Source organism: Chanodichthys erythropterus, chromosome 22 (genome assembly GCF_024489055.1).
Source record: "Chanodichthys erythropterus isolate Z2021 chromosome 22, ASM2448905v1, whole genome shotgun sequence".
NCBI lineage: Eukaryota > Metazoa > Chordata > Actinopteri > Cypriniformes > Xenocyprididae > Chanodichthys > Chanodichthys erythropterus.
In genome coordinates this window covers 24,540,590-24,567,308 of record NC_090242.1, presented here as the reverse complement: position 1 = coordinate 24,567,308, position 26,719 = coordinate 24,540,590, and the positions used below count along the sequence as shown (strand labels likewise).

The following is a 26,719-nucleotide window of genomic DNA, read 5'->3' as shown; positions in this document are numbered from 1 at the left end:
GATTTTGATTTGATTACCTTTGATTCAGTATTGATTAATTTGGGCCTATCAGGTACAGTACATGGCAAATTTCCTCAAAGAAAAAAATCTCTCAACTAATGCTGTAAACAATACAGGGAACCACAGCTGGTACGTCATTATAATATTAGGTTAAATTGATCGTAAGTTACTTACATATAGGCTAACTTACACATAAGGAAGTTTTTATAATAACGTTATAATAAAAGTGACAATTATTTTTCTACTCTTTTTATGTAGGCCTAAACATTTAAATGGTGTGTCATAAAACAGATTTATGTATTCAATATAGAAGCACATGTTAAGTACAAATACAATGAATATGTAATAGCCTATAGAGCATATATTTAGCAAAATGCTCCTCTCAAAGTTCATTTTTGTAGCTAAATGATGAGTTATTGGACATTGTAAGGCTTTTCTGAGGTAGGCTAAATGTGACATTTTTACAAGCTGTTTTATTGACGCCTTTCTGCGGTTGAAACGCTGATTAATCGATTGCTTGTGACATGACAGATTTTGGTAAGTTGTACTGTATCTTTCAACATGCCTTCAGATGTTCAATCATTTTGTGTTGTAACTAGTCAAAGAGATGGCTGGTTCACGAGCGCTACAGCAATCTGTCACGCCACAGAGCGCCAAGAAAGATCGTGACTAACTCCAGTCTATGGAAAAATAGTAACCCCATTTGCAATTCTTATGAGAATCTTGTGTCACACAGTCAAAAAATAACTCTTCGGATGTAAACGATTCACATAAATGATGTATTTTGATTCAAAACTGCTAATTTCGCCACAAAGTGACTAGTTTGCAGGTATAATAAATTAGAAAACTGAATAGAGGCAATAGTCTGGAAACACAAATATTTTTCCATACTCTGATTTCTTTTTTCCATACTTTTCCAGACCTGGAAAAAACTCAAATCAAATTCCATACTTTTCCATACTTTTCCAAACCGCGTAGGAACCCTGACATAAAGATATGTGTGGGACTGAATCTTGAAGTTTCCACAATCATGATACATTTTATTAGTAAAGGGGCATTTTTATTAATCAACATACAATGAATAAGGAACTCTGAAGGGGAAGATAGGTAGAGGGACCTGTTTCCAAAGAAACTAGCTGCGATTGCCCAATAAATGCAACACAAGCTCCTCGTCTTCGGCCAGCGAGAGGCCAGTGTCCAGAGGAGTTACTGTGGACTCCTTCCTGGGCTTCTTCCTGCCCACCTGTGTCTGCTGTACTTCATCATCACTATCATCATCCTCACTGCTGTCGCTTCTGAAGCTTCTCTTCTTGCCTCCGTGATCTGATGAATCGCTGCAAAGACAAAGATAAAATAAGGGTTAATGCACAGATGTGAAAACGGAATACAAGGGGAATACAGGCTAGATATACAGGGGAGAGTGTGGTAAGATGTGTCGGCTGTGTCACCCCATTTCAATTTCATTTTCAGCAGCCATTACTTCAATCTTTCGTGTCACATTTCTAAAATAATAGTAAAAAACAAATGTTTCAAAAATTGTTTGTTTCACTACATTAAAAAATTCTGAATATTGAAGGTTGCTTGGATGGTTTATTCATGGATATCTTTAAGAAAATGTTTAAAATAAGACTTGGAACAGGGTACTGCATTATTGAAATGTCTATCAAAAAATGTTCATACATCTGGGAGGTGTTGACAGTTCCTACCATCAACATGCACTGCATTTTAAAAACATGTATGAGGTAAAGGGTTTTTTCAATGTACTGGCCCATGCAGGTGACCTTGATAACCAATTCCTAACTTAATTAAATGAGTTAAGGCTGCAATCATGCACATCCAGAGCAACTTATACTATTAGAGTCCTGTCAAGAGACTTTGAGGTGTGAAAAGCTGTCCTCTGGTCTGATTTATAGCAAAAAACAATGTTTTGTCATGGAAATAGCATTAAAACTTCCACTAGAGCTGCATGATTAATCGTTAAAAGATCACAATCTTGATTCTTATTTGTAAATGACAATGATTTGCCTATATCTATTAAACCTTTGACAAAAATCACACTGTAACATTCAAATCTGACCCAGAGAAAGCAGTTATGTATTGGTATGAAACAGCTTAACAGTCTTTTCAATCACACAGTATCATTATTTCTATGTAACAAATATTCATATTATCACAGAAGTACTGGGATAAAAGTTAGCAAGTTAGATGTAATTTTTTTTTGTTTTCGCGCACAAAAAAGATTCTCGTCGCTTCATAACATTAAGGTTGAACCACTGTAGTCACATTGACCGTTTTAATGATGTTTTTACTACTTTTCTGGAACTTGAATGTGGTAATTTCATTGCTTTCTATTGAGGATAAAAAAAAAAATTGTGTTCCAAAGATGAACTAAGGTCTTACGGGTTTGGAACGTCATGAGGGCGAGTAATTAATGACAGAAATGTCATTTTTGGGTGAACTTTGGGTGCTATGAGGAGAAATTTCTGTGCCTTCCTGAACTCTTTGCAATAGCTCATAAGGTTCCATATGCAATGAGATGTAGATGGGAAGGGAAGTATCAGTACATTGTGCACTCATGTATATCTAGCAGAGATTTCATCTAAAGTAGGTTCTGCACAGCTCTTCTACATAATAAAACCAAGAAGAAACCAGGAATGATGACAGATCAGCACAACATTTAATTAAGTTAGAAGGTCTTAAATGGTTCTAACTTAATTAAATGAGTTAAGACTCAAATTGTGCACTCATGTATATCCTGAACAACTAATATCATTAAAGACCTGTCTAGAGACCACCTAGAGGTGGAAAAATCTATGCTCTGGTCTATAAGTCAGGGTTGCAGCTAGCACACATCATTAAGCTGTTAAGGGCTTCTGGTCATACAGAGTTTAAAATCACTGGCTATGTCCAGCCAGCTCAATGACTCAGGATTAGGGATGTGCAAAACTATGTTTTCAAAATTGACTAGCTAAATAAAGCACCTCTACTTAAAACTTAAACTACACTATAGGTATATTTCAATATTAAAACTATTTATTTAATAATTATGTAAACATTGTCATAATTCATCAAGAGTAGATCATAAACAATCGTCAGTTTCTTTCCAGTTAAACCTATAGTGTGAATTTGGGGCCTGGCTACTGTAGCAGGCAGAGGCAGAGGGTGTTTAGACGATGTGGGACCATGGCTGACGTGTTACATGGGAAAAGACATTCAGCTTCATTTACAGAAGTGCAAGCCAAATTTTGCTTTTCGTATGGGGCATTGCATTGCAAAGCGCTATAATGGACACTTCAATATTATACAGCATCATTATGCACCTGTTCAGAAAGATAAATGTACCAGTTTATAATGTTTACTTTGATGTATATCTGCCTCAAACAGCTGTGGAGCATCATGTCAAAAAATATTCTCAGTGCAGATACGTTGGATGGGTTTAATAATTGAGACGCTCGTGTTCGCTCTAGACAGAGTGTTAGTTTTTCTCATGACACATAGCAACACAGCTAAAAGTAAAATATGTTGGAGCATTTATTGAAAATAGCTTCCTTTTACCTGTTAAGACATGCCTTCACAAGCATTCGTAAGAGCTGTATTTGAGTTGGGGGATGCGTGAAGCATGAAAAGGGTGCCACTAGTGTCGGACAAACTACTTTGCCTTTAAACTCAGGAACACACCAAGCCGACGGTCGGCCGTCTGGTAGTTTTTGTGCGACCGACCGACTAAGTTTTCTCAGTGTGTTCCACACCGTCAGCTGAAGTTGGTCCTCGTCGCCTTTTTTTCGGCCAATTCGAAATGTTGAATCGGCGTCGGAGCTCGTCGGTCCATCTGATCATTCTGATTGACTGCTCAGATACTGCCACCTGCTGGTTCGGAAAGGCATTTCATCTCACGCAGGTGCAGAACTGACGTGCTACTTTGCCGTCGGCTGTCTAGCGTTGATTTGGTGTGTCAGGGCAACTTTGGATACAAACGAGGACCGACGTGAACCAACCAACGTGAACAAACCCCGCAGTCTGCTTTCGTCGCCACTAGTTCGTCGGTGTCGGCTTGGTGTGTTCCCGCCTTAAGACCTCTTAAAAGGGTGGTTGATTATGATTTCAATTTTTTAACTTTAGTTACTGTGTAATGTTGCTGTTAGAGCATAAACGACATCTGCATGAGTTACAACGCTCAAAGTTCAAAGCAAAGGGGGATATTTTCTTTTAAAGAATTTTCTGTTTAAGGACTACAACAAATGGCTGGTAGGGACTACAACAAGCTTCTTCCTGTGTTAGTGACATCACTAACCCTAAAATTTACATAAACTCTGCCCCCGGGAATACACAACAAAGGGGTTGAGGCCATGTTGGGCTGCTTTAGAGAAGAGTTAGTGTTGTTGTAGTAGAGTGTTTCTACAATGCTGTTTTACTCACAAAGGAGGGTCAATTCAACAATGGATTTGCACAAAAGATTAACATGACGGCACATGCTAGTCTATGAGTTGAATCAACTCCACAGCAGCTACATAAATTTATCCACTAACCACTTAGAAACGTCCAGATGCGTTTTATAAGTTGTAACTTCTTCCTGAGTCTCTCCATCAGTGTCCGACTCCAGTTTGAACAATGTAAGGCTGAACACTGTTACTGACAATCGTCATTTTGGCTTCGTGAGATTCTCCAGCTTTGTTGTTGTTGAGAAACCGAAGCGCGAACTGTTAAAGCTCCGCCCTCTTTTGGAAAGTGGGCCGGCAGCAACAGCTCATTTGCATTTAAAGAGACACAGCAGCTCACGCCCAAATAGAGGCAAATTTGACAAACTGTAATGAATGATCTGTGGGGTATATTCAGCTGAAACTTCAGACACATTCCTGGGACACCAGAGACGTATATTACATCTTGTAAAAGGGGCATTATAGGACCCCTTTAAAATGATAATTACATTAAAGTTTTTTCAGATTTTTGACCTTGAAAAAACAAAGAAAAAAAAAAACTTTAATTTTCCTAAAAACATTTTACAGTTCTTTACTTAGATCTATTTTTAGAAATGTTCGCACTGTTGAGCCCTGTAAATGATAAAAAAAATTTTTTGGGGGGGGGTGTGACTATCACTTTAGGAACACTGTATATTGGTTTAATTTCTATTATTCATGCAGCCCTAGTTGTTGGATCTTAGTTGTTTCTTAGTTGTTGGAACTGCTGTGACAGTATCAATAAGTCAGTCAGTTAAACTTGAGAATGATTATTTTGAGAAGAGAGTTGTAAATGAAAGACCAGATCAACTGATTCATTCACAAACATATGAACCTTCATAAACTGACGAATCATTAATTTCATTGTAACTCAGCATTCACTGTGACTGCACTCTCCCTTTAAGAAATACTCCCAAAGACTTGTACAGCATTCTTGCTATTCTGAACACAAAGCGCTGGCAGGGGCAGAGGTGAAGCAGGGCCAATAAGATCCCATTAGATTTATGGGAGGGGGGTATCTGTCAAGACAGCAAAGCAGGGAGACAGGTACCGCAACAGGAAAGAGCTCAGGGTTAGCGATGCTTCTGGCTCCAGTCCCGAACACCAGCCTTCGATATGACGGAAGAGAAAGTGGGTGAGTGAGCCAAAGGAAGAGAAAGAAAGAGAGATTTATCAGATTTAAAGCGCTGGAGCCTCTCTTGCATTCGGTAAGTGTAGCCATGCAGTAAACACCCCGCACCAAGTCATTAATCAGAGCCACTGTTGCTGTCTATGCCGTATCACCTGCACAGCTACACCGAAAGTGTTTGTGTGTGTCGGCGAGAGTCCTAATGTGCGTACATGAAAGAATGACAGAAAAACAGAGACATAAAGGTGCAGGCCGACAGATGGAAAGATCGACGGCAAAGGACACCAGAGGATGTGATCAGGGTTTACAAGAGAGACAAAAAGCGAGCGTTAGAAAGAGAGAGTGAGCGTGCCAAAAAATGCATAACGTATGCTCCTACCTCTCACTTTAAATCTGGATGTAATTATGCATTTTATAGATTATCTACAGCCAACTAAAGAATCTGTGCTTAATGCTTCCATGGGGAAAATGAATCATCATGAATCATTTTCCCCTGTAGAAGGATTACTCCTCCGAGAGGCAATTCTGCAGCGGACCTCAGTACAAAAAGAACACCGGATCAGCATGCCTGAGTCTAATCGAACGCTACAAACTCAATACAAGCAGAGAGAGCTGAGAAAGCCGAGGCGGTAATTAAGTATCAGAAGAATCAATTCCTCATTTCAGAATAATTACGGCCTCGTGATGTGGTGTCGGACTGATTGGCTTGATTTACTGGTGTAATGGTTTTTCAACTAACACAAAGCACTGCATACCTCTGCAACGCCATTATGATATTTGGTTCAACTCTCAATATAGGGATTCAATTGGAAGCTGTACACAATTAGAAACTTTGTATTTTAGAGGATCAATATAACTTAGGCCATGTCCTGTGCCTTTTTAACGCTCATAGCTTTTCACAAAAAACTCAATCGACTTTCATTGAGATGAATTTCAGTGCTTTAAAATGCAGCACGACCTTTGAAAATGATGAAAGTCATTCATGTTGTTCACAAAAGCTTCATTCTTACCCATCTTCCTCGGAGGAGGACTCAGAGTCGCGCACTTTGTCAGGGTCAGGAAGGGTGCTGGGGTCAAAATCTTCAGCACCTGACAGATACGCTACCGCCTCCTCCTCATCATCATCATCCTCATCTTCATCACTATCAGCAGCAGCAGCAGGTTTGTTTTTCTCCTGTGTGACAGGGAATACATCAATTACTGTATTTTCAGATTTATATTTATACTTATTATCTGGTATATTACATGGCGTCTTTTGCCATGAATATTTTCTTTCCCATTCACTCTTTTGGGTCAGTGCTTAATACATGTGTAAAAATGCATGTGACCACACTGTATTTGTAGCGTAAATACTAATGTGCCCTGATGCATGCTGAAGGACCACCTACTCACCTATAAAACAAATCATTGTGCAAAAAACCCTCATAAAACAGCACACAAAGTAGAGTACACTGTCAAAAAAAGTGCAGAAATTGCACCTTAATACCTTAAACGTATTAAAGAGTAGACTACTATGATAGGTACATTGAGATAATTTATAAAGTTGTTCCTATAATGGGGTATTGCCCCAGTGAAAAGCTGTTGTAAAGGTAAATTTTTGCAAATTTTCTGAGAGTGTATCTATTTCTTATACTTCAAACATTAAAACTGAGAATCCGAGGGGGGGCAGCTGAGAAACTGGCTTTGAGCTGAAGGCTAATGCTAATTGAAAGATTTCTCCATGTGTTCTAGACTTTCTTGAGGCCATAGACAGTAGAGCCCTGCGAGGGACTATTTTCTTAAAGGAATAGTTCACCCAAAAATGATTATTATGCCATAATTAACTCACCCTCAAGCCATCCTAGGTGTATATGACAACTTCTTTCAGCCAAACACAGAGTTATATTAAAAAAAATAGATGTATGATGTAGCTTCTCTTCTCTTTTATCGAAATCCTCCAACATTTTTGTTTAAAACTTCTCATTTTAGACTTCTAACATTGGATCAGAGGTCATCTTAACACCGGAACTCGACTCTCTCATGAATGCGTGTACGGCCATTGCTGCAAGCCAGTGATTGTAGTTTATTAAGTTTTAAATATGGATATTTTTCTTACAAAAACCTGTCGCTTCGCTTCAGAAGGCATTTATTAACCCACTGGAGTTATTTTAATTTTTTGGTAAACTATTCCTTTAATCCTGGTCCCGTTGAATTTCTGATCATTACCGTCTGCTCCCGCAATGTGTGTGTTCCACTCCTGCCCAAAAAGATTCTGGACCACGGGACCCACGCTGTATTTTTTGACCGGCCACTCTTTGATCATTTAGAGCCAAATAGTAACCATTTTCTCCAGCGGCAGTGGTGAAAGAAGTGATTCCAGCTCCGTCTCTGTTCTTTAAAATTATTAGGAACTAGGGTTGCAAAGGGGTGTAAAGTTTCCAGTACATTTCCGGAAAATTTAAACGGGAACTTAACCTGGGGAATTTTGGAAATATTCCAATTTGGAAACTTAATTAACAAGAATTAACGGGAATTTATGAGAATTTATGGGATTTAATTGGAAATGTATATAAATTTCTATATACATTTTATATATATTTATACAAAATATATCATATACAAACATAAATATAAACATTTAAGTCTGGTCATGATAACATCCAATTTTTGCATCCGATTAATTCTAATTTAGTAAGTATGTAAAATAAATATATTTTTATTGCAGCAATTGTTATGCGTGTGTTTATTTTAGTGTCACATGATCCTTCAGAAATCATTCTAAAATGCTGATTTGATACTCTATCAATGTTGGAAATTTCAGTTGTGCTGCTTAATATTTTTTTGGAACCTGTGATATTTTTTCAGGATTCTTTGAATAAAAAGTTAAAAAGAACAGCATTTATTCAAAATAAGAAAATCTTTTCTAACAATACAAGTCTTTATGTGGCCTCAATAGCTCTGCCGGAAGTAGTGTGCTGTGTGAATGTGATTGAGGAATGTGGAGGGTAAAAATTGAAAAACTAAAATTGCATAAATCTGGATGTTTTAACCAAGATTATGCTGCAAGATTTTTTTTCTACATTTTAACCACATTTAAGTTCCCTGTTATAGGCTAACCTGCAATTCCCTGTTTATTCCCATTAACTCCTGTTAATTCCCATATATTCCCGTTAATTCCCATGGAAATTTTACAGCCTTGAAAATTCCTGGAATTTTGCAACCCTTCTAGGAACCTAACAAATCTGACTATGGGCCAGCCACAACCAGGTTTGTTTTCCCACTGGCCTGCTACACCTTCAGAGTGACCTCTTGTGCCCTCAGGCAAGCTTCTTAATGCTGGTACAGTGTGTCTGACCCAATGTTCTGACCTCTTCTTCTTTGGTTTAAGTAACACATAGAAAAATGAATACCTGTGGCCAAACCATCCTTCTTTCTTTCACAAAACCCCCATAAATCTACATCCAGACTGTGTAAATTCATATATACAGTACTATGCACATCTAACAGACTGCCTAGATTGGTAGAAATTAAATTTTTCACACCAATCTTGTATTCTACTATATAATATGAAACATGCAAATTGAACTGTGGTTGGTCACTTTATACATCAGTTAAACAATGTCTTCCTGTCTAAGTTGGGTGGCACTTGGGTGACTGAATAATCTACAATGTAGACCAACCTTTTTTGCCGTCAAATTTGGTTACAGGAGACTGTATATATCTGTACTTGGACCTGATAAGGGGTCTGTACAAGTACAGGATACTCTGCATTCAGCCTTGCTTCTGGCTGTGCTGTAATCTAATCATGCTTTGTAAAACCTATTTGAATTCTGCTGACAGACCTGCGCTTTGAACAGATGCCTCTATGTGCACTGAATAATGTCAGATTACGAGAACAGCCAAAAACAGGAGGTTAGCATAAACTCTCTGGAATAAAGCAAGAACTTCAAACAAAACTAGAGCAGACAAAATGAATAAAAACATTAAAATGCATTTAAAAAAAGTACTATACTACCATTCAAATATCTGGGGTCAGTTAGAATTTTCAAAATTTGTAAAAAAAAAAAAATCATATATATGAAATTTGGATATTTTTCTATAGAAAATGTACAAAAAAATGCTGTCAGAAACAATTTAATATCCAATATTGGCTGATAAAATAAGCTGACATTGGAAATAACAGTTATGCTGCCAATATTCTGTGCATCTCTAAAATAAATAATATATTCACTACATTCATTTCCATGATGTTTTTAAAAATGTATTTATGCAATGCCTTTTCCAGGCCTGAAATTTAAAATCACTCTCGCTGTAATAAAGATATTTAGGAAAGGTAAAACTGAGTATTTTGAAGAGAAGTTTTAGTAAACAGATGGTGTGATATAAATTAATATCTCTGTGATGACTGCCTCCGATTAAACAACAAGACTCTGAAAGGTCCATCTATTTCCTCAAACGTCTCGAGAAGAGCACCAAAAGAAGTGAAACTGACAGGAAATGAAGCAGAACTGCTATCTGTTACAGCATATGCTGTCAAAAGGGCGATTCAATAGCTCTCTAAATTAATCTGGACTACTTGTAACGACGGACAGATCGACCACCAGTTGGGCTGTTAAGTCGAAGGAATGAATGAATGCTAAAGGAGCGCTGAGATTCATTGTTAGGGAGGTGATGAATAGTCTAGCATTCTTGGACAGTCCGCTGCATTGATCAGATGACAAACGAGAGGAGAGCAGCAGCTGCATTTCCATATGGATGCGCAGAGCTCAATCCCCCAGTGAGGACAGGCAGAGAGAGACGGGACACATGACAGCTGCCAGCCTATGAATTATGGGCTGTCTGTGGGAGGGAAAGGCCAGAGACTGAGGGGCATCTCCCTCCTCTGACTCCCTGTGACAGGAATTCCTCATTTCAAATCAGAAACCATTTTATGAACCTTTGAAAATGTCAAAATTACTTTAAAACCTTAATTCACGTACAAAGCCGGCACTCATCATTAATATCTAACTAGATGTTATAGCTTTTGAGATGACTCTGAGCTCCGGTTGACGTACCTCTTTCTGCTTTTGGTTCGCTTCCCTCCGAGCTGCTTTCTCTTTCAGTCTTTTCTCCTGTTCAAAATAAGAGAAAAACAGATTTAATATAAAGCCGCACTATACTCAGATTTGGTCACGGCACAATCTCATAAACATGTCAAACAGCCAGGGTTTGAAATGATTACACAGACTCAGAGAAATAGCATAATTTAACTTTACTGTTCTGCATTTCTTTTGGAGAGAGAATGAAGAGAACGTGTGTCACTTTCCAGTATGAAGGGCGACTGGACTGCCAGACACAACTATACACATTAAAAGTGACTCGCAGATGTCTGGGAGACAGGAAATATTAAGAGGTTGAGGGGTGAATGGAAATCAGAGAGCAGAGAGTGTAATAAAACCAATGTCAAGTGCATTTCATTGGCTTTTTATTACTTTCGAAATGTCAAATGATGCTAAATGTAGAAATACATCCAACGGTTCACTTGGATACATCATTGAATAAATATCAGTGCCACAGAATCAAAGTCAGATACAGTGGAAGTTTGCCACCAAATGTCTCAATATTTTGGATGAAATATTAAACACATTTTTGCCATGTCCCTGGGCGTTCTTGAGACTATTGTTTTAATTTATAATTTATTACTAGGATTTTCCGGTGTACTTTTTTAAAGGGGGACTAAAAAAAAAAAAAAAACAATCCACAGTGTAAGAGTGTAAAATTAGCCCAATTCTGCTGGAAAACCACAGACTTGGCAACACTGGTAGGTGGAGAGAAGGCTTTTGTGGCTGTTTGAATGCATTCGACTACATGAGCGTCTACAGTATGAAATCAATCTGGTCAAATTTGTTTTCGATAACCTCTGGAAGTGGTTTTAAGTGGACAAGCTCAAAACTTTTTAGACCCCATTTACACCTGTACTTAGCATAATCCACTTGTGATTCGATCAACCAAAAACCATCTTAATACCAGGTGTAAACAGGGCCTTAGATACAGTATGCCATTAATAGATTATATAAGTTATAATTAATATATTTTAAGTCTTTAAAAATACATTGATTGTTGATTAATGAGTATTATTGATTGTTTCACTGCCATAAACTCTATGAATAAGTTACTATCCACCCACATATCCACAAGGACGCTTGATTAAAAAAAAAAAAAAGGTCTAAGGACTAACCCAACCCTTACCCTTAAAGTTAAACTTTACTGACAAATCTTGATCACACAGAGATGCTGACTTGACACACGTCACATACGCAGCAAAACCCTTTAGCGGTTTTAAAGGAACAGGAAAAAGTCTAGGCATTATGGTAGTCTCTATTTCACAGGGCTAAGCTACAAATGCTGTTCGGCTGGAGTAATAAAGACTCCATGCAACAAACGCACCAGCATACCCAGTGTGTCTGATTAATGAGCATGTGCACGTATTTGATGGATTACTGGGTAGCTGCCTCTCAAAGTCTATGACAGCACCAAATCTAAATGGATTAGGATGGTTAGGCTTTTCACAGGAACTTTCACAGACACACGCCAATGTCTTCTGCCTCGTATCTTTCAGAGAAAAAGAAGAAAAGAAGAGTTTTAACTGTATTCTAGTCTGCATGTCAGCACTTGACAGCACTGGTAGGAGAAATTAGCAAGAGAGACTGGCACCAGCATGCTTTTATTTTAGTTTTTGCTTGGCTGAGAAGTGAAAGACATAAAGTGTACTATCCTGGGTTAACACAGAAAATGTTAAACCGAGGCTAAATATACTACTTTTAAAATTCAAGGCTATTTAAAGTCAATGTGAACTGAGTTTGCAAGCCATTTTAATTGTTCGGCGAAATAGGATACAAGACAAAAAAATAGCATTTTATTAATTGGGAATACAGCCTGACCCGAAAGAGATTTTGCCAAAACATTGGCTAAATAGCTGTTTGGCTGCTGGGAAACATTGTCATGTAACATTACGTGCAAGTGATGTCAGAAAAAAGGAAAGTTGTATCAAAGTTGTATGCAAAAAAATGTTTTATGTAAGCAGTAAGGTACTCAAGGCTGTGCTGTTTCGTGAACAAGTCACAGCTGAAGGGCGTTGTTAAGCTGAGTGCCTGCAACCCCTTCAGCCGTGACTTATTCATGATACAGCACTAGACTTGAGTACCTTATTGCTTTTATAAAATGGTTGCCACACAATACAAATATTAAAGCAAAAAATATGTATTAACGCAGCTTTCATGAAGTAAACTTTCACTAAAAGCCTTCCTTCCGCCGGAAAAAAATGGTCCCGGACTGTGAACAGCAACAGAAGTTACTTTTTCATGCCATTAGATGGCGGCAAAGACTGTCTTTATGAGTGCGTCAGTCAGTAGTGAAGACTTTTACATTAAAAAGACTGAATTGATGTGAACACGGAACAAGACGCAACTGACAAATGCTTTGACTAACGCTGTCAGTCACGGGAAAACCCCTGAACTGTTAAAAGGACAAGATAATACATCGGACATTTAAACATTTTTTATTATGAACATAGGACTGACCTGAAGGAAAATGCAAAATCTGAATGCAGGTAATAAATTCGTCACTCTCTTTGTCAAAATACTCTTCTACATAATACAGTAAGTTTCAATGAACAATATCAATTGAGAACAAACAGTTTACGTTGCTAAGAGTGGTTGCTAAGGGTGTTGTGTAGTGATACACAGAACTGTTGGCTGAAGCGGTCTTTATCATGAATAAAGGACAGGAACTAACCATTTTATAATCACTGTAATGACATGTGCCAATAAAAATAAATGGCATTACATCTTATTTTACACTAGGGATGTACCTGAAGCCTAAATCCGAATTCGGAAAGGCATGGAAAATGAATAACGCATTCTACAGAGTCCCTAAAGGGACGTGGTTAGGCTTGCTGCAGTAGTCACTGACATTACAGTACATCAGATTTCAGGAGAGATGACTGAGAGGACGATGTCAGAGGATTTGGTACGCAACAGATTCTGAGCGTCATTGACAAATATCTAACCTTTTTAGATTTCCTTTTAGGGGCTCCATAGAATGCGTTTGGCTTTTGGGCACATCCCTATTTCAGGCTGACTTTAATATATTTTTTTTTCAATGGATGATTTATTTAGTTAAAGAGAGACATGGCCTAGTGCAGGGATTGCCAAATGTCTTTGTCAATCAAAGGTCTTTAACATAAAATATTGGTAACACTTTATTTCAACAGTCCACTTTAGACATTGTACTGACAGCTACATGTTGTAACTACATGTCAACTATCAGTCATTAGAGAATTAGTAGAACGTTTGCCAAATATCTGACATTCTACTGACTATAAGTGACTTTGCAAATACATATCAACTTCTAATAACCCTAACATAACAGTCTACTAATACTCAGAGTTAGTTGACAAGTAGTTGCAAAGTTACTTTTGAAAACAAAATATTTACTTGAAGTACCCTCTGAGATTTTAAGTTAACATTTGGGTAATTCAACAACACATCTGCATATGCATGGTTCTCTGATTTTGGTTAATGGTTACATGATATGCAGGTAAACAAATAAAATATTTCATCTTTTTAGTAAGCGTTTTATTTTACTTGTTTTTATTTGGAAAAATTACTTAATTTTTTTCAAATTACAAAAATTTTACTTAAAATTTAAATTTTAATTGATTTTATTTTTAAAATATTTATTTTACATTTTTATGATTTAACTAAATATTTAATTATTATTTTAGGAAACCTAAAATTTTAGTGGTTAGCAGACAATGATTCGTGGTGTTCAAGTTAGTGCCGCAAGTTGAAATCTTCTGCCCATCAATTCCTGTCCTCTCTCCACTACCACTATAAATACATGTGGAAAACAGCAAAAAAAAACAAAACAACAACTTTAGACTGGAATGGGGAAATGCCACCAGAACAGTCCTCATTTGTGTTCAGTTATAGAAATAGATTCCATTATTTCTGTGCTTTCTCACTGAGCTACACACTCCCAGCGATCGATTTAAAAAAATAAAAAAATAAACTGAAAACTGCATCAGACAAACTAGGGATATACTTCACAACACTTGACACTTAACGAGAAAACACTCTCCACTGGAATGGTGCAAATGGTGTGATTTTGCCAGAGAGCAATCCTTTAAAAGCTTCTCCAATACTCAGAACTACAGTAATAAGTCAGAGGTCCAATCTCGAGCACCGATGCCTGGAGCTTGAAGCCATGCTGCCTGCACAGGCATCTCAGTTATTTTCGAACTGCCCGAACATGTGAAAGCACCAGCCACAGGGCCAGAGTGTTTTTGATTGCCCTTTGGCCTTAGCTCCTTCAATATTACTTTAATCTGAACACCTGGAGCTGAACACAATGAATCAAAAGGATTCTCTGTATCATTTTATTTAAGAAGGAGCCACATGGACTTGGCATGAACCAGAAGGATGGAAAATATGATGGTATAGTTGATCTCACCCTGTGTTTCTCCTGGATTTTACGACGGTACTCGATCTTGTCAAATGCCTGGTCTTCTTTGCGGAGTCGCTCTTTGGCTGCTTCCACGTTAATGCCAGACACCTCTTCGTCGTCCTCTTCATCTGGTACCATTGTCCTCTGCAGTGGAGGCCACTGCTGCACCTCCTGCACACATATATCACAGTTCATTTACAATGCTTTTTATGACCCTCTTTAATATATGAGTTCTGGTAATACAAACCTCTCCCTCCTCAGTGAAGACCTTCTTAGTGTTGACCTTTAAGTTTCTTTTCACTATTTTCTTTGCACCTTTGATTTTGGTCTCTTTTAGTTTCTTATTCTTGGCATTAGCATCTGTACCCTAAAGAGAGAAAAAACATGTTTTACATAACCAGATGTAATCATAAAAGCTGCCATAAAAACTCCCTGGAGCCAAGAAAAAACCTACTGAAATTGAGAATTCATAAAGGAGCTTAGAAAGCAGTTCATTCGATCCCTTCATTCATCCAGGACATTGACACCCAACACCACTCCACACTATTACTTTCTCCTTTGCAGTCATTAAAGTTGAGTGCTGATGAGATGTGAAAAGGTTCAGATCTTGAAGAAAACCACTTTCCACTTAAATCCTCTGCAAACTCGAAAAAAGGATCCTGCTCATCTGCACTTCAACAGTTGTGTGCCACTTAAACTATAGCAGCCTTTAGCCTGATCACATCACTTGACACAGTTTGACACAATTGTGTATCTACAAAAATTAAAATCAAATCATTTACGTGGTCCTGACGACTCAATATATTGCAAATCACTGAAAAAAGCTATCAAAAGATGATTTGATTATTGTGACAGATGAGTAAATTATTGAATAGATGCGTCTTTAGAAATCTAAATATTGTTTGTTTTATGTCCATATTTTATTGTATTATGCAGTCTAGTTATTTTTTTAGTCATTTTTTTTTAAAGGTTTAATTATTTTAACCGTTTAAGGCATGATAAAATCTTTGGTGTGTGTCTGTGTATATATTGTTGCCACAGTACCGTTCAAACATTTGTGGTTGGCAAGTCTGTTCTGCTGACCAAGGCTGCATTTCTTTAATCAAAAATACAGCAAAAAAACAAAACTTAAATATTATTACAATTTAAAATAAATGTTTTCTATTTTAAGATATTTTATAGTGTCACATGATCATTCAGAAATCATTCTAATATGCTAATGTGTTGCTTAAGAAAATTTACTATTATTATTATTGCTCAAAACAGTTGTGCTGCTTAATATTTTTGTAGAAACTGTAATTTTTCCCCCCAGGATGAATAGAAGAATGGAAAGCTCAAAATAACAGCATTTATTTATAAGAGAAATGTCTTGTAAAAGCCTCAAGACAAATCAGGCAATTTTGACATGACTCACAGGTCCGCGTCTCTCATAAACTTGCCAGGTCTGCACAGGAGTCATGCTAACTGTGTCTCGGAGGTATATTGAGAGAAGTGTTACATAATTTAGCACGTCCTGATATCTGCAGGCCTACTGAAACAACACACTTTGAACGCAAAGTGCAAAGAACTTGAATAGTAGCCCTCCTGAAACGGTGCATGGGTCACAATAGCTGAGGAGGATTCAAAATGACTGAAAAAGCATCTAAATTCTTTTTCTATTTTAGAGTCATGGACTCATTACAATTTTCAGGTTTTAGCTGAAGTGTGTAATTTGTATTGGTCCGAAATCTTGGTCCATATATCAAACATCATACACTTGCATGTATACTGCATGTATGAAACTCGGTACACATATAGACTTCATCAGGCCTTAAAACTTTCGTGCTCTAAGTCATACATCAGCCCAACAGGAAGTCAGCCATCATGGGTTGTTTGGAAAACGCACGTTCTGATATTTGATATACTTCTCTTAGGCGATACATCCGATTGCCATCAAACTTGGTCAGCATGAAGTCAAGACATTGAGGGTGCTAAAACTTCATTACTATAATGTCAAAACACATCAGATGTAGACCTGCTAAAGGATTCTTGATATCTTAAATATTGTTGCCATGGCAACATGTCAAACTTTAATATTGTTTTTGGTGTTTTTGAGACTCTTAGCATGCTTCAAATTGCATTAAACTCGACACACACATCAGAGATGTCGTCCAGTAGACGTGGGTAAAGCCTTAAAAAAGGTCGGGGAGGAGGGGCTCTATAGTGCCACCTTTTGACAAAAGACTAAATGCCTGTGTGCATAGGACCATCAGAAATGTGGAATAACTGTAATGACACCAGATGCGTGTTGTTTATTTACCTCATCGTCTTCGCTCTCTTCACTGATATTGAACACATCTTTACGTTTGACAGTCAGAAGGTCCAGATTGTCGTCGTCCTCTTCATTAAAGCCACATAGCAGAGCTGCAGGCTTTAATGTCTCCTTCTCTTCATCATCATTATCATCACCATCATTCCCCTCCTCCTCTTCGTCATCTTCTTCCTCAGACTGTGAGGACTGAGACTCAGGTTGCCGTCCTTTGAGCTTGGCTTTGAAACTCTCCAGCTCATCTTCAGGTTCGTGTTCTGCAGTACCGCTGTCATCCTGCGCCGCTTCACTCTTTTGCTGCTGGGCCTTAATGAGGAACCGGACCCGTGGCGCCACTGCCAAACCCAGTGACCTGACAGTGATGAGATCACACAAAAATGAACTTGAACGATCTACTTTAGTACTTTTAGTTCTTTTGCCACTTTTTATAAATGCAGTCAGTTGTGGCCAAAACAAAAACTTAAAAAAAAAAAAAAACATTTATATTATATAAAACATAAATATTTTTCAAATTAAAAGTTACAAGCTGTTTTAAAAGAAAGTAACCAACCAACCTGAACTACTAAAAACTGCATTGCATCATAAAATATACCAAATGAAACTGTTCAAATATGATCATAAATATGACTATATATACATAGTGAATACGTAAATATGACTATGAATACATAGTGACAGATCATTTTACAGACAGTTTTGGACAGGATAATGTGGGCAGAGAATATAGACACTAACTACTAGACTATGATGAATTATGAAAGATGTATTAAACAGTCTCTGTTTTCAGAACAGATGGTTATGGTTTCTTTTGGGAGGTTTTCATTGCATAACAATGACACATCATTTTAAGCACTCATAAGTGTGTTCAAAGTGGACACACATGCCACACACAAACACATGCACACAGAGGACTGCTGGTACTGGGCATTACTTCACAGCATCCACTTACATGGCATATTCTGGGAGTTTGAGCTGGAAAACATCAAAGACATCTCTGTTCTTCATCAGATAGACTGAGCGGAGGTAGGACATGAAACACTGCAGTTGAGAGGAGAGAAAAAAAGAGAAGAGGTATTACGGAGGATAAAATCTGAAAACTTATCCCTGATAAACACATTAGTGAGAGTGCACAAGCAGGCGTTTCATGGCAGCAATTTGCCCGATTATATTTCAGGCTGTTCATCTCTCTATAACGAGCCCCACAAAGCTCAGCCCAGAGCGTGAGGCAGACAATCAGATTATCCTAAAAGCATGGCTCTGCTCTACAGTATAACATCAACATCCAGTGTTCGAGACAAGGTGTGACAGACTGCACAGGAAGTCAGGACTCCTCTCTGGCCTTACCCTCTTTGCCCGCTCCTTCTGGTCTATCTCCTGTGCCAGAAAGGCCTCCAGCTTCTCCTGAACCGACACCAACTTCTCTGGATTCACCCTGAGAATGAATTAAAACAAATGATTAACACAATTGACCTTGTTTACAGCTGGTATTACCATCTGTGGTCAAGACAGGTGTAAACGGTCCGATATATATTTGTGATTGGATCAACGAAACCACATTCAGATTGTCAGAAACATGTGACAAAGTTTTTTTTTTTTTTTTTTACAAAATTATAAATATATATTAACGGATTACATGTAATCTGGATTACGTAATCAAATTCCGAAAATCAAGTACTTGTAATTAGAGTAACTACTTTTTAAAAATACTTGTAACCAGACTAGTTTCTTTTTTATGGATTACATGGTTACATATTATTTACACAATGGCAGTAAGTTGTTCACAATTCATTGATTCTCCTAAATTTAAAATTTTTTTAACATTTATATTTTTTTCATAATAAGCCTACTGCTTATATACGTTCGTGATTCTTCACGTTTTTCCAGCAGTAAGGGGGAAATATAGATTAAATACAGATGAATATAGGAAATAATATAACAATAATAATATATAAAATATAGATTAAATATTTGATGTAGCAGTGACATTGCTGTAAATTTCATGTTTTTCAATATTTGTTTTTGTAATGTTGCTGTTTTCTAAATTTACTTAAGTAAATGTTTTAAAATCATAAGATGTGATTTTGTTTTATTCAGTGTTACTATTAGCAAATAACAGGTACATTACTGTTAGTATTTTAAAGTATTAACTGTCCATACATTGCACTTTTAAAAGAATCTTAAAATATAACTAATTTGAAATATATATTTTTCTTTTTATCTGTCAAATTAGTACAAGATTATCCTTCAATATATGTGACATCAAATAAGGGTTAGCACAAAAGTAATCTAAATGTAATCCAAAAATAATCAGATTACATTACCAAAAATGTTTAATCTAAGAGATATTACTGATTACTATATATTATATATATACATGATTGCTGAATATTTAGTGACAATTTGCTTCAGCTACTATATGTAAATGAATAAAGCACACAAATCGACATTTAATGCAGATACTGAGCACAGTAACGGTAACACTGACTAACAGCAAGCAAACTCAGTCCCATGGAGACTGTGACTGCAGTAGCATTCTCACAGCAGACATAACTGATCATAATGATCATATGCATTAAGCTGCCATCTTTTGTTCTCAGCAGCATTCTTCACAAAGACCATGCTTTGCAAAATGCTGATGAACCAGAATCCAGAGAAGAATCAGGCCACATTTCACACACTAAAGCACAGACAAAAATAAACATTTCCAAACCCCTCTTATTTTCACTGCGCAATCACACAGGAAAGATGAGCTGCACTCACTGGATTTTGTTAATGGGAACTTTTTTCTCTTGAAGCTGTTCAATCATGCCCTTTTCCTCCGAGGGCAACAATACCAGAAGCGCTTCACCTCCCTCCTTATATCTACAGAGAAACAGAGAGTTAAAACAAATAATTCACTCAATATGCACTCAGACATGCCACAGAAAACAAATATTAGCATTCATGTTTGGAATGGCATGACGGGGAGTAAATGATGTCAGATTTTTTATTTTTAGGTGCACTATCCCTTTAAGGTCACACTGGGTGGTCTGCTGCAATACAGGCCTCTCACACAGGTTTCTCTTTTTTTTAAGCGCTCAGCTCTATGAGAGCTCGTGTTAAAGCTCATGAGCTTTCTGCTGAGGGTGGTGATCTACAAAAGGGAGTTACTGAGGATATCGATTTCACACAGAAAAGACAAGTATAGCACAAAGAAAAGACAGATGGCAGGTGTGTGCCGTCTCACTCTAAGCATTGAGAAATTTGATGTTTCTTTAGCTAGACTGCTTTGCTTAATACTTTTACCCTCCAGGTGAAACTGTAACAAGTCAAGCCAGAGCCCAAAAATGGAATAACTCAATAGTTGAGCTGCCATTAATCTATCATGGGCAGCGTCAACAGAGAAATCTGTACAGTGACTGAATATGAATTTATGTAACAAGACATCAGTGTCAGAAAACCTACTGTTTATTTGAGGAAATGAGGTTATAAAAACATTCAAGTGTGGTTGCAAGAGCAATCCAGTGTATGAGCACATATTAAACATTTGAAGAGCAGAATTCAAATTTTCCATATGTACTGAATATAGAAAGGATGAGGAACAGATCAAATCTGCCATCTAGTGTTACACTCTTGTGTAAATGCAAATATTTTCACAATGAGGTTTCAAAATGTAACCAGTGAGTACAGAATAAAACAGTTTATAATACAGTGTATCAGGGTTACCTGGCTGTTCTGCCAACTCTGTGAATGTATGTGTTCGCATCTTCAGGACAGTCGAACTGCAGCACCCAGTTCACTGCAGGGAAGTCTAGGACCACAAACAATGTTTTTTTTTTTAAATATGGCTGTCAATCAAATTTAATTCTTTGCAGGACATGCTGATTAATTAATACAAACATTCACAAACATTTGCTGAGATTTGTAGTCAATTAAAACAATAAATTGACAGAACTAGTTTCAATCATTTTAGACCAATATGGGCAGATATCCACAGAAAAATGTATGTTACCAAGTCCTCTGGCAGCGATATCTGTGGCAAATAGTACTGCAGAGCTCTTGCGGACAAAGTCATTGTAAACTTCCACCCTCTTCATCTGCTGCTGTTTCCCATGCAAAGCAAGAACGGAGATACCAGGACGCAACCGGCAGAAGACCCGGAAAAGATACTGAACCTGCACATACAGAGAAAAAACAATACATTTTAACAGAATAACACTACTATTAACAGAGATGCATAATTATATTACATAACAGTATGGCACTACTAGTATTAATAATGACAAACCTGAAAATATATTTGGTATCAACTTTGGATTTAAATAAATGTATATACAGTACCGGTCAAAAGTTTGGACTCATTACTATTTTTAATGTTTTTGAAACAAGTCTTATCAAGCCTGCATTTATTTGATCAAAAATACAGAAAAAACAGTAATATTATGAAATATTATTACAATTTAAAAATGTTTTAATATACTTTAAAATGTCATTTATTTCTGTGATGCAAAGCTGAATTTTCAGCATCATTACTCCAGTCTTCAGTGTCACATGATCTTACAGAAATCATTCTAATATGCTGATACTCAGTTATTATCAATGTGGTACACAGTTGTGCTGCTTAATATTTTATGGAAACTGTGATACAGAATTCATTGATGAATAAAAAGTTAAAAGAACAGCATTTATTCAAAATATAATTATTTTATAACAATATAAGTCTTTACTACCATTTATCAATTTAACACATCCGTGCTGAATAAAAGTATTCATTTCTTTCAAAAAAAGAAAGAAAAAAATTACTGACCACAAACTTCTGAAAGGTAATGTATATTGTTACAAAATCTCTATTTTAAATAAATGCTGTTCTTTTTTAACTATTCGTCAAATAATTGATCAATTAATTGTTTCCAACACTGATAATAAATCAGCATATCAGAATGATTTCTGAAGGATCATGTGTCACTGAAGACTGGAGTAATGATGCTGAAAATACAGCTTTTCATCACAGAATTAAAGATTTATTTTAACATATATGAATATGATGTCATAAAATCTGACTTAATTTTAAGGTCAGAAGCTATAGTTTACATGATGAATAAAAATCACAAACATGACACTTGAAAATTAAATAATTGCATATTTTTATTCATTAATGTGTAATATATATATATATACAGATTCCGAACAGATTATGAAATGTACTTGAATCCAAGAAGCTCTAAAAGATTTTCAGAATTTTTACAGCTCTTTTGCTGTAGACCATCTACAAATGTTAAATTCACAAATAAAATGTTAAGGTTGCAACTGCATCTGTCTGAAAAAACAGCAGTGATTGATTTTATTACTGCTAATTTCAAAGCTTTAATCTTTAATATTTTAGTTCTAACAAGTAAGTTTTTGCTCAAAACTAACCAAAATGGAAAATTATTTGATTTATAATCCCCACACAGGAGACACTTGGTGCTGTTTCCAAACAAAAGGAAAATATATTGGTATCGACATCGGCTACCGGCCAAAATGAGTTGAAAAATATCAGCAAAAATCCAATAGCGTGCTTTCCTAATCGTGACACTGAAGACTGGAATAATGCCATCACAGAAATAAACCGCACTGTATTCTCTGACAACATACACTGTGATGAACTACAGAACAGAAATAGTTTGAGCTCTAACCTCTTTGCAGCAGGCAAAGAAGACTATGATCTTCTTCTGAAGGTGACTCCTCAAAAATGAGAAGAGCATGTTGACTTTCTGGTGCAGCTCACACACCACATAGTTCTGTTCCAGAGTTGCAGGAGTGCTGCAGAAAAAAAATATATCAGTGTACAAGGTCAGCATGTCTATGATGTCAAAAAGCTACTGACATGATGAGCAGGCTGAGTGACCCAACTGCCCAATCACTAGAAAAACACAATCTTACCTGAACTTGGCCTGCTCATGGACCCACACATACTCTGGGTTCTTCAGGCTCAGTCTGGCCAGATCTTTGACAGACCTGGTCTGAGTGGCGGAGAAGAGAAGGGTCTGTCGTGTTTTCGGGAGGTTTTCAACAATGGCATTGAGTGTGTCAGCAAAACCCATGTCTAGAATCCTGTCGGCTTCATCAAGTACTGCCGTGGAAGAGGATGCGTGTCATGTTATTGAAAATAATGGGATGAAAATAAGACCTGCACACATATACTGTACACCACAAAAGTTTGGTGTCAGGATGCAGTACATTGATTCAGTGACAGCCAATACTTTTATACTGATACATAAGTTTTTTTCAAATAAATACTGTTCTTTTGAGCTTTGTATTCATCAAGGATCATGAAAAAAAGTGTATTGCGGTTTCCACAAAAACATTAAGCAGCACAACTGTTTTCAACATTGATAATAATGTGAAATGTTTTCTGAGCACCAAAACAGCATATTAGAATGATTTCTGAAGCATCATGTGAGCAAATAAATGCAGCCTTGGTGAGCATAAGCCTTAAAAACATTAAACCCCAAACTTTTGAACTGAATTGTGTTCACAGCACTTATTAAACATCATCTTACCAAGCATGTGCAGATTTGAAGCATGAAATGTGGCATTCTCGTCCATGTGCTGCAGCAGACGTCCTGGGGTGCAGATAATGATATTTGTACGATGGATCTTCTCCGATTCATCTTTCAGATCCTGCAGTTATTGACAAATAATAACCAATTATTACACAATAAAAAAACCTAGACAGAAAACATGCAAGAACCACTCTAAAAACTAAAAAGGCACACCTTTCCACCAATTACAAGGCCGGCAGAAAATTCATGCTTCCTGCCGACCTTCCTCAACACCTCAAAGGTCTGATAGGCCAGCTCTCGAGTGGGAGAGATGATGAGAGCGCCGAGGCCGTCCATCGCAGTCCACTGTTCACGATACAAGCACTCCAAAACCTGCAGACAGTCACAGTGTATTAGAGAGGCTTTCGGTTTAGGTTTGAATTCAAATTAGGTTTGAATTCTGAGTAGCACTGCAGATGAAATATTTAAAAGAAAAGATTTAACTAAAATTAAAAGACAATCATGTTTCTCTAAAATGTTCATTACATACTTACATAAATATAACATGTTTAAAATGATATTATATTATAGGTCAAAAGTTTGGAATGATTCAGAATTTTTTTAATGTTTTTGAAAGAAGCTCACCGAGGCTGCATTTATTTGATGAAAAGTACAGTAAAAACACTAATATTGTGAAACAACTGTAATATATTTTAAAATGTAATTTATTCAATGGCAAAGCTGAATTTTCAGCATCATTGCTACAATCTTCAGTGTCACATGATCCTTCAGAAATCATTCTAATATGATGATTAGTTCGTCAAGAAACATTTATTATTATTATCAATGTTAAAAACAGTTGTATACTTTTTTTCAGGATTCCTTGATGAATAGAAAGTTCAAAAGAACAGCATGTATCTAAAATACGAAGCTTTTGAAACATTTTTTGAAAAGAAATTAAAGAAATTAATACTTTTATTCAGCAGGGATGCATTAAATCAATCAAAAGCGACAGTATAGACATTTATAATGTTACAAAAGATTCGATTTCAAATAAACACTGTTCTTTTGAACTTTCTATTCATCAAAGAATCCTGAAAAAAAATGTCACATGATAGAAAAGAGTTATTTTAAATTGTAATAATTTTTCACAATATTACTGTTTTTAACTGTATTTTTAAATAAATAAATTAAGCCTTGGTGAGCAGACAAAACTTCTTTTAAAAACATTAAAAATCTTACAGATCCCAAACTTTAGAGCGGTAGTATATATATATATATATATATATATATATATATATATATATATATATATATATATATATATATATATATATATATAAAAAAATCACATCCGTGTTAACACACCTATCTTCTTGAAAGAATAATTTTACTAAGTTAAAACTACAACAAACCTCAGAGGTGTATTGCTTACCGGGATGAGGAAGGCCAAAGTCTTTCCAGAGCCCGTCTTTGCAGCACCAAGAACATCTTTACCTTGCAAAGCAAAGCCAATAGTCTGCCTCTGAATCTCTGTGGGCTGCCGGTACCGACAGTCAAGAAGACCTAATGACATGATCAAGATTATAAAGGATAAGATTAAGAACACGTAAATGAACTTATAACTAAGCATACAAATAAACAAGATTGCTCACCTTTTACAGTATTTCTTGAAAGTGGAAAATCAGAGAACTTCACAACCTCTTTGGCATTGATCTAGGAAAAACCGTCACAAGAAAATCAAGTGGCATGTTTCAAGATGGATTGGGTGTCTAATGAATGACATCAGGACCTCAGTAATTTGATAAACTGATCTGCATCAGATTCAGCACATAAAAAGCAAGATGCAGAACACAGAAAACATGTCTGAATCCTTAATATGCTTAATTAAATTAATCCAAATCCTTGACACTTAAACTTTTATATCAGTTATGTGGCCTGTTCTGTCCCAGGACTGAGGAACCAGTGACCTCTGAAAAAAATAGTATCATGTTTATGTGAACACCTGAGCTGACAGGCTTCCTGACCAGATACAACCACTTGAAGCATGATGGGTCCCACAATATCCTAAGGACTAGTAAGATTTGTGCTTGTTAACATTCATTTTAAACGGTTTACACGGTGATTGATCTGTCTGTCAAGCTAGATGTCACAACAGCCGCATAACAGGTAAGTAAACACGTGACAACCCCTAGAAACAAACAATAGACGTCAGAAATGCTAGTAAATATCAGCATTATAAATCTCACCTGCGAGTATCTATCCACCAGTTTCTGTATGTTTTCTCTCTCCGCCTCCCAGCCGCGTTTCTTATTAGTGGGCTTTTGAGCTCGTTTGACCCGGGTTTTCGTTTTATCGTACTTCTTTTTCCATTTCTCAAAATCCCTTACAGGGTCATCGGTTATCTTTTTCTTCTCTTTGTTCTTTTTAACCCGCATTTTCACTATATTTCGTTGACTAGGTAGTGTGTACCAACGTAACAACACGTGAATGTTTACTTCGCGAGATGTTTTGCTCGCAGTGAGCGTTACTGATTAAGTGATTTAGCGCCATCTAACGACCCGGAGCGATGAGACACGTTTATTGATCCACCTCAGAGATGCCAATCTAAAACAAGGCAAATTACCGTTAACATTTTAAATAATTAATATTGTATACATCCTCAACTCGAAAAGATCATGGGGTAGCAGAGTAACAGTTTTTATTTACGACGTGGATATTATGGTCTAATGGTCCACTCAGAAATAGTTGATTTGTGCTTATTTTAGTCATTAAAATGTAAAATGATCTTGTTGTACAGTTGCATCTGCATTGTTTAATTTTTTTGATTTTTAATTCATAAAATTAGCAAAACTATAAC

The 26,719-nt window shown here is 36.6% G+C and overlaps 1 protein-coding gene across 1 annotated transcript; it reads right to left on the bottom strand.

Moving 5' to 3' along the window:
- Nucleotides 1–989: 989 nt before the first annotated feature.
- Nucleotides 990–26,368, bottom strand: ddx10 (DEAD (Asp-Glu-Ala-Asp) box polypeptide 10). Its single transcript, XM_067375625.1, has 18 exons — nt 26,109–26,368; nt 25,515–25,575; nt 25,295–25,425; nt 24,094–24,252; nt 23,878–23,998; nt 23,258–23,447; nt 23,011–23,137; nt 21,348–21,510; nt 21,062–21,146; nt 20,117–20,218; nt 18,701–18,788; nt 18,306–18,394; nt 17,348–17,708; nt 15,296–15,415; nt 15,055–15,219; nt 10,617–10,673; nt 6,594–6,757; nt 990–1,334 (listed from the first exon to the last, which is right to left on the bottom strand). The coding sequence occupies exons 1-18, from the start codon at nt 26,295–26,297 to the stop codon at nt 1,133–1,135; spliced, it is 2,574 nt and encodes an 857-aa protein (XP_067231726.1). The 5' UTR covers nt 26,298–26,368; the 3' UTR covers nt 990–1,132.
- Between the last annotated feature and the right edge of the window lie 351 nt (nt 26,369–26,719).